At 37.0% G+C, this 15,369-nt stretch overlaps 1 protein-coding gene across 1 annotated transcript; it reads right to left on the reverse strand.

Annotated features, from left to right (window-relative positions):
• Positions 1-6,906: 6,906 nt before the first annotated feature.
• On the reverse strand, positions 6,907-7,609 carry LOC138403917 (uncharacterized). Its single transcript, XM_069506099.1, has one exon. It carries the CDS (start codon positions 7,529-7,531, stop codon positions 7,244-7,246), a length of 288 nt encoding a protein of 95 aa, XP_069362200.1. The 5' UTR covers positions 7,532-7,609; the 3' UTR covers positions 6,907-7,243.
• Between the last annotated feature and the right edge of the window lie 7,760 nt (positions 7,610-15,369).

The following is a 15,369-nucleotide window of genomic DNA, read 5'->3' on the forward strand; positions in this document are numbered from 1 at the left end:
CGAGAACAGCTGAACCGATTTCGCTAATTCTTTTTTTATAATATTCCTTGAAGTACGAGGATGGTTTTTATGGAATTGCCCGAAATCGACTAGGCGGTAAGACGTTCGCTGGGGCAGCTAGTAAAATATAAAAAAACCATAGTCATTAAAGTTCAAAATAATATCTAATGTTGTACCTACGTACCTACACTTAATTACAAAACAAAAAATGTACAGAATTAGTAGTCAATAATCCTTACCAATATTATAAATGCAAAAGTATGTCAGGCTGTCTGTCTGCTAGCTTTTCACAGTCAATTTGTGTAACCGTTTATGATAAAAGTTAGAAGGTACAGAGAAGCTTGCATCCAGGTAAGGACATAGGCTACTTTTGCCTCGGAAAATCAAACAGTTCCCATGGGATTCTTTAAAACGCTAAACCAACGTAGACAAAGTGGCGGGCATCATCTATTTGGTGAAGAGATAGCTTGCATCGGAGACGGTTGTAGGCTACTTTTATCACGGAAAATTGGACTTCTCACGGGATTTCTAAAATGGTTTTTTGGATGATATCCACGTGGACGAAATCGCAGGAATTATTTAGTATCATGATAAAATACCTAATGTACTAATGGAGCATAGAGTTTGACTCGTTTAAGAGATTTGTGTTAGATTACAAGTGAGCTGATTTTAAACTTACCGAATTGCTCACATCCGAACACACATCGAGATCTCCGTGGCATTTTCCCTGCACAAATCTATCGACAGAAAATCTTTTCACAAAGCAAAAACAAGTCCGTAATCCGTAGCCGTGGTCAATCGTTCAGGCATGAATCGAGTCTGTAAATCAATCCTTAGGTAGTTATCGAGGTGGTTAAAGGAAACACAGAGTCCAGTAAACAAAGCAGGGTCAGATAAATTTATCAGAAATAGAAATATTTAGAACCGCACAAACAACAATACACGAAAACATGAAAAGTTTTGAACTTCAACGGTGACCAGGGTTGCCAGATATTTACCAATTGAATTCGCCCGTTTTTTTTTTTTTTTTTAATAGATATAGCGAGCAAGCGAGCAGGCGGGTCACCTGATGTTAAGTGATTACCGCCGCCCATGAACATTTGCAGCACCAGAGGAGCCGCCGATGCGTTGCCGGCCTTTAGGAATTTGTTTTAGGATTTTGCCTGCTGAGTAGCCTAAAATCGCCCGTTTCTATCTTCCAGGGGCCCTACCGCGGTTGTTTGACAGCTACAATGTTACGATCACAATCATCTCTGATTGGTTAATGCTCGCTCACTATTGGCTACAATGCATTGTTGCAACAAGGATTGCACAAATTCAGCCAATCAGAACAATTGAGATTGTAATAATGATTGATACCGGTTTTAGACAATCGCCCTACTGGTAGCCTAAATGGTTACTGGTAGCCAATCGGGATTTTTGGGCGCCGATTGGCCCGCCGAGGTAGCCTAAATGGCGGTAATTCGCCTAATCTGGCACCACTGACGGTGACTGTGGCTGTCCAAATGTTTGTAATTTAAAATTACAACAATGTGCCCGCCATCTATTTACGTCTTTTATTAACTGTTATCTATTTGTTTAGCCGTACTCGCGCTTAGATGGCACCACAAGCGAATTTCAATTTGCGATTTTTTAATGTTCTGGAGTTGCACCCCTATGACCCCAAGATAGATCGCAACTACCCCATTGGGCATTTCCAAGAAATAGTAACCCGATTTTTCAAATGCTAAAATTAAAAACCTATCTACTATAATATGATATGAGTGAGTATCTCACATAATATTTCTCAAAATATCTTTCAGTATTGTAAACAGAGGTACAAATCATAAATGTAATTAGAAAAATTGTTTAAGCCGCGCGCCATAAAAAAAAAAAAAAATGTTTACATATAATTAACCGAAATAAAAATGATCATCTCACAGAAATTCCTGTCATAGTCACCCCAAGGCACCATACAGTTAAAAAATAATGTTTTCCATAGTTTGGTGAGTAAGGTAGAGGTAGGTCGTTAATTAAAAAGAAAAGCCTAACAGCGGGAAATTTTTTGTTGCTATAAAAAATGTTTATCGCTACCCTGGCAAAAACCAACGCTAGTCATGAATTCTCTCGAAAGCCGCAAAGGAGCCTTGAAGATTTGTTTAAAAACATAGGATTGACTGTTGTTTACAGATTATCACGCGCTTCTCAGGTATATAAACAGTTTAAAAAAATATAATTCTGGGTCTTATCTCCTTTGCGGAAATTAGATGTTTTAAGATAAGGTTTATAGGTACTTACTGCTATTTATTTTCTCTCTTAGTTTGTATTTTAAATGATTATACCTTGGGGCCGTGGGGCCCGGGGGCTCTTTTTGAGGAAATTTCGAAATGGGTTATCGAGTCAACCGGGGACCCGAGAGCTGAAAGCATGTACCTAAAGGCAGTCTCATCACTAAAAGCGATCTCTCACAATCACTAGTCAACTTTTCAAGACAGTCAAAGTCAAACATCATTCAGTCTTGAGACCACTTTTGAAAGTTAAAAAAAATATGAAGTCTTTTTCATTGAAGTGATGGTGATAATTATTTTCGCGAACTTAAAATTACGAAAGCAATGTGAGAAGTTGCCTATTCACTCTTGTTTAACTGTTTCTTTTGCTAAGATCAACATTTCCAATTCTGATCTCTTGTCAGTGTTACTTTCTCCACAATATTCTTTTTCAAACTTTGCTATACCTACCATCTAAACTACTTTTAGTCTTGCTCCATTGAAATCCTAAATCTTCCCTATCTATGGTTTCAATTTTATTTACCCTATTTCATACTCATTCATTCTATTAACCGGAGGCTTTGCATAAATATTCTTTTCTAAGTAAAAAGCACCTTGTCCATGACTCCAAATCTGAAATCTTGGAACCCACTGCATATTAATTATTCTACCAAACACAAACAAGTGTGTGATTAATGGTAAAAACTGTCACAAATCAAAACCCTCATATCAGGGAGACAACATCAAGACCGCGAGAAATGACTGAAACCGATAAGCGGCGCAAGTATGCCTCTCTTATCGAGATTTACTTACACTCTGAGTAACATTATATTCTGTTTGCCGTGGAAATCCTGGAGGCATGAAGTCTTATTGCTTAAAAAAAAATTACGAGACATTTCACTGCGATTGATACCCTCATCTGGCTGGCTCATTTTTTGCACAAAGGTTCTGCGCATTCCACGCTGGCATGATTTGTACAGTAATTAGATAAATTGTAACATTTTCAATAATAATAAAAAACCTTCAGCATTGAGGAATACGACGCAGACATTATTTTTCAGTTTCTGGGTTACTTTGTATTATGTAGATTTAGATTGGCGAACTGATAAGAAACACAGCTGCACTGCAGTAACAACCGACGTTATAGCTTGTGATTCATTTTAATGTTTGGTTAGAAGCATCATTATTCATTTGTATTTGTATATCGTGCGTATTTGTTGTGGAGTTACTTAGTCGAATACTAAGTAACTCCACAACAAATACGCACGACCGACGTTGATTTCAGCAAGTCATCCGTTAATAAAAATATATAAGTAGAGCAAAAAGTTTACATCAGGGGTGCATAATATTAAGTAGACAGAAAAGTTACCACCAAAATTTTGATATAGCTATAGTGTGGTACAAATAACGATCACAATCAACTCTGATAGTTTCACTATCTCTCACTATTGATTGGCTAATATCTACCTATTCCTAGATTCCTCCTACATGCCCTACATCAATGGCTTCATAGCTTCCATACCTTCAAAGGAAAAGGATGATTCACTCACTGACTCTCTCATTGATCACCTCTCCTGTAAAATTTTGTTTGAAAAAAGTTTTTCCACTGATGGTTTCGTATAGAGGACAAAAATTCATTCGGCGAAAAAATATGGAGAGAGCTGATGATTGAGAATTTCGGAGACGGGTGAAGAGCTAGGCGAATATTGAAGATAGGTGGGGGTGCTCAAACAAAAGGTCCACTCGATGAACAGAAAAAATCAAGATGGCAGAATTTATTTAAGTATTTATTTTTCTTTCGTATGCGAGTCCGACATGCATTTGACCAGTTTTTTCATATAGAAGTAGTAATATGAATAAATAGCAATAAAGCCCGGTTTTAAGCATTAACCTTTCAGTTGCAATGAGATAACAACTTCAGTACTAGCCCAACATATTGTGCATACTGTATGATTAGTTCAAACACTTGGCCCGCGGTTGCATCATAATGGCACGATGATTTCATCCGGTTCCCATCTGACTACTAAACACGCACCGGAATTAGGACGCATTGCCGATGCGTGTCCTTTATTTGTCTCTCTGTTTATTTATAGCGATGCAGACGGACGTAATAACAACATTGAATTAAGGCTATCGAAGTTCAATCCGGATTCCGATTTGTCAGGTCTCAAGTCTAAAACAAAGTACCTACCTAAATACTTAGTAGCTTGATAGGATGAAAGACTATTAATTTTCTGTCTGTTCAACTGTTGATTGATATATCTTACTAGTTCTTACTTACTCAGTGTTAGTAGAATCTGCTATCCGAACCGGTGTGCAGAGGTTGGATCACAGACAGACGCTAGTTCTACATCAAATTACTAGATTCTAATTCTTAATCCTAATCAAGTTCTCTATTTGTTTCTTTTTTAAAGGACTCCTCATTAGAGAAACGAATATCTAAAAGAAATACCTATATACTAAAGGTCTGAAGAGCTTAATTAGGCGATATTAGATTTTTATGAAATTGGAGCAGTATCTAATTAAATTTGATTATGTGAAGGTCCGCACTCCGCACAATGCCAACAAACCAATCCGCACATGGCCAGCCTGGTAGCCCATGACCAAAACCCTTCCCTCTGAGAGGAGACCCGTGCTCTGTAGTGAGCCGGCGATGGGTTGATCATGATGATGATGTGAAGGTCACTACCTCCTCTATTTTTGTTTTTACCAGTATCCTACTTAGTAGTTTCGACGTGAAGCATAATATGAAGTAGTAGGCAATAGTTGACATTTATCATCATCATCGTAATTTCGTCGCATTCAATTGTCTTCAAGGGCTGGCTTATTTTTTGCACAAAGAATCAACCTGGCTGGTCAGTTTCTTGGCATCATTGCACGCGGGTATGTTTAGTAATTAGGTGTCTACAGTACCCTACCTACTTATTTTGAATTAAGTAAGTTAGGTTAACTTAAAACTTTTTTTTTTAATTTTTAAACTTTTTTATTTTATAAAAATCCTATAAGTAATTTTTTTAATGAAAATATTACAATAAAACTTAAAGCTAGCCTTATCTAATTACTATACAAATCATGCCCGCGTGGAATGGTGCCAAGAATACTGGCTGCATTTCCGCGCTGGACAGCCAGGCTGATCCGTTGCGCAAAAAATGAGCCAGCCCTTCTGTCACCAGATGAGGCTATTAATCGCGGTGAAATGTCTCGTAAAAATTTTTTTGCACTAAGACTCCATGGCTTCAGGGTCTCCACGGCAAACGGAACAAAAATGTAACTCTCGATAAGAGAGGCATACTTGCGCCGCTTGCCGTTTTCAGCTGTTTCTGCTGCGGCTCCCGGTCTTGATGCTGTCTCCCTGATATGACACGGGGCCAATGTGTCAACGCAAGTTGCGTCCCACATTAGCGCCCGTCCCCGTTCCCGTACTAAAAACTTCAGTGCAACAATTTCATAACAGTAGAGAAGAATGTTTAAAAGGAGGTCAATAGGATTACGGCACTAGGTCAACAATTTTGTCCACTCAGATAATAACTTGTGCTAGTTACCAAGTGCATGTTATTTACACGTAATGCTAATTTTGTAAGCGGCTTGGCACCTTGTTTGGAAGATGTAAATTGCATTTGAAATTGTACATGTTGTCAAATATTTGCACAATCATGTTTCGGACGCGACAAAATTTGTTAGTTGCGAATATTAATTACAATTTTGGAAAAATAAAATTTTAGACATTTTCTAATCGAATTCAACTTGATAAGAATAAATACCTACCTACTTAAGTAATCGTTTTGATTTTGATTCCCGATAGAATGAAAAAGAATAAAATGATAAAGTCTAAAAGATTTAGAGATGATCTATGAAACCCAAAAGGTTGTAGGTAGGGTTACATTACCTTTGATCTTGTAAGGAAGGTTTTCCAGCAGCTGAAGTAAATCTTTTCTAATGATTTGTAACAGTAGTGCAGAAGTGTGAACTCAAATTCGCAGATTGCTGAAGACCTTGAATGGAATGTAAAGCAGTAGGTACTTAAGATGATATAAGTAAATAGTAAACAAAATAATCTTAAGGATAATCTCTTACATTGGCGACAAGAATTCAGGCCAAGAGCAAAGGTAAGACTTCGCAAGTTATTCAGTCATTGTGGCTAATTCCTTTGTACACAATCTCTAAACTAAACTAAAATATCACTTCTAAATCTATTGCTATCCCTTTCATAATGTTGCTTGCGGAAAAGGAAAGCACTAGATTTAGACCTGCTAATTTAGTTTAGTTTAGAGATTGTGTACTAGAGAATCGGCCCCAATGTCAGCCTATAATTACTTTATTACTCAGCGTTATTACGTTGTAAAGGTTAAATTTTAATGGATTTCATAAAGTAAATCTTATAAGCTTTAAATTAGCGTATTATTGATGTTATGAAGCCGGCAACTCATTTTGCTGTCATTAAATTAATACATACTTAGGTAGGTACCAGTTTCTTTTCCTTATTTTTTATTAATTGATAATTGAAGAGTCTATAACTTAACTACATTTTTTTTTCTGGTTCACACTCAATTCTAAACTAGTTTATCCTCACGTTATTCAGAACTGAATTCAGACGAAACAGAAATAATCAAATACTTACTTAGGTGTCGGGTTTCGTGGATTTGGAAAGAAAATACAGACGTTCATTATAAAACACAACATTTATTATCATGATGATGGCCTTACAATTTATCTTTACACCTACATACATAAAAACAACGGTAGCAAAACGCTTTGGTATTACAAGTTACAACATTGGTTTCACTCCACAGTTTATAATTTTGACATTTAACTTGTAACCGCACAGAAACACTGCCACAGGCTGATAGCTTCTAAACTGTTCATGATTCCGTCACATTCACTTTTTTCTGCAGTAAAGTGGCGTGAGATTCACTGGGCGAACCTCTCGCAGACCGTGAAAACAGGACCAGCTGTTTCTCAGCGTCAAAACTCCATTCCCAGTTGTTTCCTCCAAAAGTTCAAGGCTCCTCGTCTTCTGACAGAGATGGTAGAGCCAGTTGTCGGCGCATCTTCTCCCTTCGCTGAGGAGAAACGGATTTCTGCCTCCTCAACAGTCCTTCAGTGTGCAGGATGTAGGATCGCTCCGTTTCTGGTTCAAAGGTCTCGGAATCATCTTCCACGAGAGCTGGTAGAGCGCTCAACTTCTGTCGCCTTTCCGCAGCACAATCGACTTGTCTTCCGCGGCACTTCTGAAGCGCGGGGTAAACGTCCACGCACAGCGCAGCGTGTGATAGTTTCACAACCATGATTGATAAGGTTTTTTAAAGTTAGGATTACGTGTGCTCTCAACGATTGCTGAATGCAGAGTGCGGGATGGAGGTGTGCGCTACGTATTTATAGTCTCAGGGGAGGACTGCGCGTGTGTGCGTTCTGGCGTCACGAACTGTATCCACGGAGTTGCCACGGTCTGCGATTGTTCACGGTAAACAACAATGTTATCGTGGAACCGTTTTGATGTCACAATTAAGATCGTGTATAGTACGTTGTAGATACCTACGCAGGTAGGCGAGTAAACTAGAACTGAACAATGGTAAGGTATTAGGCACAACAAACAGACGTAAAAATTCGTGACGTCTGACGCTAATTTCTTTTTCACGATTTCAATTTCACAATATTGTGTGCCCTATTGATGTTCTGTGGCTCTCCGTTGCAAAGCATTTTAGTTAGGTACCTATCTGCTTCGTGGAAGGATGTGCCAGATATTTACCTTACCAGGGACACAAAATATATTGTCAGGGCTAACTACTTATTTATAAACCGTTTACAGGTTTAAAGATATTATGGTTACGACTGTCAAGTTGAAAATAGTTTAAATAAATATATTTCCACTATAAACTAATAGTACCTACCTAGTCTACCTATTAGATGCTAATGATAATAACTGCGTCAGCGGGCTTCATAGTCTCTAAGGCAATATCACTAAGAGAAGATAAACAGAAAAATACAGACGCCTAAACGGCAAGTCCAAATTTATATCATAATGATCAATATAGAAAAATAGATATCGATAAAACACTTTTTAGTGATAAGTTTTTCTGTATGTATATACTATATAAAGTTTTTTTTGTTATATTCTATTAAATAAACTTAAATCCAATAAAATAATAATCAAATATTTATAAAATTATTAATTGTGGAATATATGGATACAGCTAAGTAATAAGTAGCTACTTATTATTTTAGAAACCAAATATTGTCAGAATAATATATTTTAATCAATATAGAAAAATATTCAGAATATCGTTAAAACTATCTTTTTAAAAACCAAATTGTTAATTATGGTATTTTACATAAGTATATAAGTATATAAATAACCGACCACAAATAATTAATTAATGAAGTTACAAATACATATTACACACATATTAAACGTGTTTGTTATTATTTACACACTAATGCACACAAGTTCATTAAACATAATATATATTGATTTTATTGTTCAATGTTAGGTACTTATTTGTTATTGAACTCTTTATCATTGTGGTGAAAACTGTAAACAGACATTCATGGACTGTCATAAACTACGTTCAATTTCAATGTGTAAATTGTAACATAAACATAATTAACTAAATAAATAAGGAAAATGTACCTAGTACTTAATGTGGACAAAAATATTTTTGGAACATCATGATAGTCTTACTCACAACCTTGAATGGGAAGAAAGCTGAGGGAAAAGGGAAAAAATGCTGGGAAAAATCTCTGTTTAGACCATAGAGGAAAATACGAAATTATGGAAGAAGTTTAGAAAATTCGTGAGACATATTAATATAATAATAAACACCATAAGTCTGATAAATACCGATAACAAGGATATTCTCCTTTTTCCTACATGCTTGTAAAATTTAAGTAGATTAGATTATTGTTATAGACCTTGTCAAATGCCGGAATATACCATGGGAATTCTCTTATGGTGAGGAGGAAAATGGGTGAAATAAATTAATGCAAGTAGGTACTTATCTATAAGATCATCAATATTTAAATTTCGATGAATGATACAACAGGAAAATAAAATTCTATTGCGACAACTGTTACAGCTACTTGCCTTACTAAGAACCTTTTATTACAAGGTAGGGTAGCGCTTGACGACAATCATGCCTTTTGGAAAGCAATGGTGAGGACTGAGGTCTAGGTTGGAGCGCGCAAGCCTAGAGATGCCTATTCAGCTACTTGTCTTACTAAGAACTTTTTATTACAAGGTAGGCCAACGCTTGACGAAAATCATGCCTTTTGGAAAGCAACGATGAGGTCTTGGTTGAAGCGCGCATGCCTAGAGATGCCTATTCACTCTTGTCTTGAAGGTATTAAGGGCTTCCGAGTTCCGAGGCGATCAAATGGCTTGATGGCAAGCACGCACTTGACGACCTCCCAGGCGCAGTAGTAATCGCTGTGGTTTTATTAGTGGGAGGTCCCGGGTTCGATTCCTGGCAGTAGGGCTAGTCATCGAATATATTAAAGAAAACTTATCTTATGGTGTATGTTGCGCAATGGACAGTCGATTTTTAAAATATGTCCTGAGTCACGTAGTCTAATGTCCCGTGAGGTGATTTAACCAGATAACAGTTTTTGAAGATAGGCACGTATTTAAACAGATGACTGGAGTCAGGAACACTAATCTAAAACTTTACTGAAATGGAGTCTAATAAGTTCATGATTTCGATCACTGAATACAAACTTGTGCTCATTTCCAAACAAAACGGCCTTAAACTGTGCAAAATTAAGACCAAAGTTCGTGATTTCAATCAAAATGGTAGCCAAGTATGAATAGTTTCAACAGTTTTCATTCAGTTTTTTTGGTACGTACCTACTCATGTAAAATTTTATTCCATGCAATCACACCTTTTTTGTCTCCAAAACCTAAATAAATTTTATTCTTAAATTTTTTAACATAAAAAATATTTTCCAGCAGATTTTTATGTTAAAAAATCGAAAAATATTTGTCGCTTACGCATTGTGACTTCATTATTCGCGCATGCAGCGTGATACTATTACTTAATTATTTTAAAAATAAATAAAATCATGATTTTTAAAATTATCCTCTTTAATAATTAATTCTAGCCCCATTTTGTGATGTGACCACAAATTCACGGTTTTCAGATTTTTCCCCTAATGTCTGCTATAAGACCTACCTACCTACCTGCCAAATTTCATGATTCTATGTCAACGGGAAGTACCCTGTAGGTTTCTTGACAGACAGACAGACAACAAAGTGATCCTATAAGGGTTCCGTTTTTCCTTTTGAGGTACGGAACCCTAAAAATGACATAACTTTATTACTACAGTCCAAGACCCTATCATGCGGCCTCGTCCTCGCGCGCGATGGTCTGCACCAGCTGCTCCTTCCAGGCGCGCCTTGTGCCGCTTGCTCGCTTGGTTCATAGTTTCATACCTTCTCTGTCTTCTTCCGGTTCATTGGATCATGTATTTCATGAGGTGCATCTATTACCTACCTACTAGGTAGGTACACAGCTGCAGTCTGGATGCGAATCAAATATGAGTCAAATCGACAAACATGATAATAACAAACATAACCAATATTGTATCAAAAAACTCCAGAAAGACCGATCCGTGGGCGGTACTTAGTGGGCAATAAAGAGTGTGAATGATTGAGGGGTGTTTTACTTTCCTCGCCTCGGCCCCGATTTGGGTTTGATTGCTTAACTGAGAGATTGGGCTGACGTCGCCGGCCGGCGGTCGACGCCGCGGGCGGCCCCTGACCCAATTCGGAAAAGTTTGTTTTTCCGAAATGTCAAAGGACATTGCGTGATTTACGTTCAACTATTAGCAGATATTTTGCTCATGGAAACTTTTTCCTAGAGCTTTTTGTACCTAATCATCTTCATCATCATCCGGCCGGCTCACTAAAGAGCACGGGTCTCCTCTCAGAGTAAGAAGGGTTTTGGCCATAGTCTACCACGCTGGCCAAGTGCGGATTGGCAAACTTCACACACCTTTGAGAACATTATGGAGAACTCTCAGGCATGCAGGTTTCCTCACGATGTTTTCCTTCACCGTTAAAGCAAGTGATATTTAATTACTTAAAACGCACATAATTACGAAAACTTACAGACAGATTTAAGTTTGGATAATTATTAAGTATTAATTTTAAGATTGTACTAATTATAAAAATATAATGAATGATAAATGATTTATTATATTACCTGAGTATTTCATACTATCTCACCTATAGTTACCTATGGTATAGGTACTTCATACTATTTCCATTTCATTGACTTACCTATTTACTAACGAAATGATACAATTTTCAGTATAAATTGAAACAGCTAAAAACTAGTAGGTAAATTACTTGGAACCTTGAAGGTAGGCATTTCCCAGAGGTGCCGGCCACTCAATTAATTTAGAAGTGCACTATAAAAACCATATAAAAACACATTGGGCAGGCTTTTATAAAGTAGATAACTACTTAAGTGATAATAATGGATGGGTAAATTAGGTACCCTACTTTACTGAGGCAGCAAAAAAGAGCAATGTTTTGTAATATACCCAGTTATTTAGGTACTAAATATTAGGGACATGACCAGGGGCTTCCCGCGTGGTGGTTAGTTTTACACCGATCACAAGCAGCCGGCGTCCCTGGAAGCAGCTACTACATGAACAAAATCAGTATGCTGAATCTTTTCACCACGACCTCTAAGACCGAGCTATCGCAGTTGCGGCTTTTTGGGCCGCCCATGTTTGAGGTGACCGTCGACTCGAGAAGAAGAAGAAGATTTAGATACTTACTTAATCTAGATTCATTTGTTGCAATAAAATCTTTACTTCCTTAAAAACAGAATTAAGATTTTTACCCGTTGTACCTACCTGTGTATTTTTAGTAGGGGTCCGTTCGTACGTATGGAAAAACGGAATCCTTGTAGAATGTAGGATCAGTCCGTCCGTCTGTGACAGCGAATTTGCTCCGGATCTACTGGACCGATTGAGTTGTTTGGTATACATCTCTATAATATAAAAATGAATCACCATGTGTTGCTCATCGCAAATATCAAGAACAGCTGAACCTAATTTCGCTAATTCTTTTTTTATAATATTCCATGAAGTATGAGGATGGTTCTTACGGAGAGAAAAATTTAATTCAACCTCCCCCTCAATTTTCTAAACTCCACTCGAGCGAAGCCGGGGCGGTTCAGCTAGTAAGTAATATTATAGAGTGACCCAAACACGGACGTGTAACATAAAATACATACATTAGACTGCTAAAATCATAACCCTTCCTTTGCCGTAGTCGGGTAACTAATGAATTTTGATTATTGAAACCACCAGATGAGATGGCAGTTAATGGTAGAGATAAAGAATCATTAGATACCAACCTAGAATAATCTAATCTGGCTCTTCTAACATCAATAATAGCCAGAGTAAAAATAAATTACCAAAATTACCTACCCTTTTACCATTCCATTAATTTACCTAATAGTTGCCAATTAAAAACCAATCAAGTCATCATTTAAAGTTAAACTCTACAATCCAATTAAGTATGTAATTTTTTTAAACTGAATTAATTTTCTTGTCACGATCTAATCCGTCCTAGAATTTTTTACAAACATCTACTTCATTATTATGAGAACTCTGCCGTGCGACAGTTCTCAAATCAAATCTACATCTCTATTGTGTTATCTCAAAGGTCGGAAGAAACCTAGAAAGATACAAAGGTATGGTATACCTGAAGTATCTCAGAATCTTCCTTCCTAAAAAGTTTTACTTAGTGTGAAAAAAGCTTGTTTTGTTAGCATGCTGTACATAAGTCGGTAGGTACCTAGTAAAAAAATATCTTTCAAACTCAAACTCAAACTCAAATTATTATTTATTCAGAATTGGTAAAATTTTTCGCCTCCTGATTGTCATAAATTTTTATTTGTAAGATGATATGATATAGTGGTGATAATTAATACGTACTTAAAACTAAAGCTACGAGGGTTCCAAACGCGCCCAGGTCTGAGAAGATAAATTAATTAAAAAATATTTCTGTCTTTTCACGGTTAAACCAGAGTTTGGTAAACTGTTTTTAAATCTATTCTTCTTAAAGAAAGACATAGAGATTCTATCCTGGAAACGGATATAGGTTTTTTATTCGTGGATCACTAAGGACTGATACGTAATTTTTCGAAAAACAAATCCACGCGTAAGCAGTCTTGGCCAAAATCTAGTTAAATGTTAGTATACCTATTATGTGAAAAAAATACGGTTATACTATATGTATGTCTGAGAGTTCATCGTGTTCTCAAAGGTATATGAATTCTGCCAATCCGCACTTGCCCAGCGTGGTGGGAATGACTTAAACTTTTTTGCACTCTGAGAAAAGACCCGCTGGCTCAGCTGATTTAATGGGCCGGAGATGGATTGAGATGATGATGCTGGTTATAATCTAGTAAAACCTACATACTTCTCATAAAATATATTTTATATTAGGTTTTCCCTCGTATTTTACCTTTGAAATATTATTATGGTCATAAATAACACGAGCTTTAACCTAATTTCAAAGAGTTTCACCGAGGGAAACGTATTCGGAATTTTCAGGCGATAAAAAATATACGGCGAATTTTTCGCACTCATGAACTGAATGTAAACTCTTTGAAATAGATAAAATCATGATAAAACGGACAATGATCCTAAGGATAGGCGTACAATTGTGGCTATAGTTCTGTAGAACACAATATCTATATTGACAGATCTAAATCTAGTGCTAAGTATATATTTTTCCGCGTGGATCGTTATGAAAGGGATAGCGATCTTTCTAGTTTAGTTTGACAAAAGGGTATTTTCCCCTTTTTTGAAAAGTAGCTTAATTTGATCCTAAAGTGATCATAAACAACCAAAAAATTTACAAAAATTTTATTCGATCGATAAGTGCAATAAAAATGTATTTAAATTTCACACGCCGCGAAAACGCTACCCGCCATCTTTTTAGGCGATACTTACCTACCCAATGTGCGCCCAGCCTTAAAGCATTTACCCCTAAAAAAATAAAATTAATGTTTGAATCTACCGTGAAATTGCGTCAGTCAACCGTAGCTGATTTACTTGGAAAATCGTATTTCCAAGAAAACTGTTTGCCGTAGGCACCTATAGAATATAGGTACTTACCTTGGCTTCCACCCAAGACGATGGCTAATGAAAACAGAAACAAAACACACCTTCTGACGGGGGTTACCACGCCTAGTCGGTTCAGTGGAACAGTCCCACAATAGAGAATCAGGCGGTGGATTCAAATATTCAAGTTTATTATCTAGGTTATGGTGAAAACACAAGTTTCTAGACTACGGTTTGAACTATCAGTATTCAGTACCCTTATTATAAATGCAAAAGTGTGTTTGTTTGTTGGTTTGTCCTTCAATTACGTCGCAACGGAGCAACGGATCGACGTGATTTTTTGCATGGGTAGGATAGTTAAAGACCCTACTTATTATCCCGGAAAATCAATGAGTTCCCACGGGATTTTTAAAACCTAAATCCACGCGTACGAAGTCGGGGGTATCTTGATATATCAAATCTGTCAGTTTCTCCTCTTATATACAAACTAGCTACGACCAGAGCCTCCTAAACCTTTTTAGAAATTATAAATTCCCAGATTGACTCTTACGGGAATCGTACCCAGCGCATACAACTTCGCTAGGGACATGCGTCAAAAGTTAACTAAACCTAAATTCAGTTAATATCTAGATACTATAGAATAGTAAGTAGTTTGTAAAATCCAAAATCCTGCACAATTTTGAAAAGGTTGGTCATCATACTTTCATAAAGCATTACATAGTAGGTACTTAGTTACGTATAGGTGCAGAGTTGCAGACGGACAAACCGTACTTCCTGAATCCTTTGTTGGTGTGAATAATAACAAATAACATTAATTGTTTATACTCATATCTACCTACGGTTAAAACCCGTAGTCCGGCCACTGTGCGGCGGAAAGTGTCCAACACAGTTGCAAAAAGTAGTATCGACAGCAATGTTTGCAACGTGAAACGGTAATAGCTAGGCAAAATATCACGCTGAACGCGCGCATACAAGTGTATGACTATTACATGGTACTGTATGATGGCGCTGACACATCGCGGCTTCAAACGGCTGGGCGGCT

This window comes from Maniola hyperantus, chromosome 22, assembly GCF_902806685.2.
Source record: "Maniola hyperantus chromosome 22, iAphHyp1.2, whole genome shotgun sequence".
NCBI lineage: Eukaryota > Metazoa > Arthropoda > Insecta > Lepidoptera > Nymphalidae > Maniola > Maniola hyperantus.

Bases quoted from the DNA above. Each gene is read 5' to 3' on its own strand.
- LOC138403917 (XM_069506099.1), bottom strand. From the start codon at position 7,531: ATGGTTGTGAAACTATCACACGCTGCGCTGTGCGTGGACGTTTACCCC.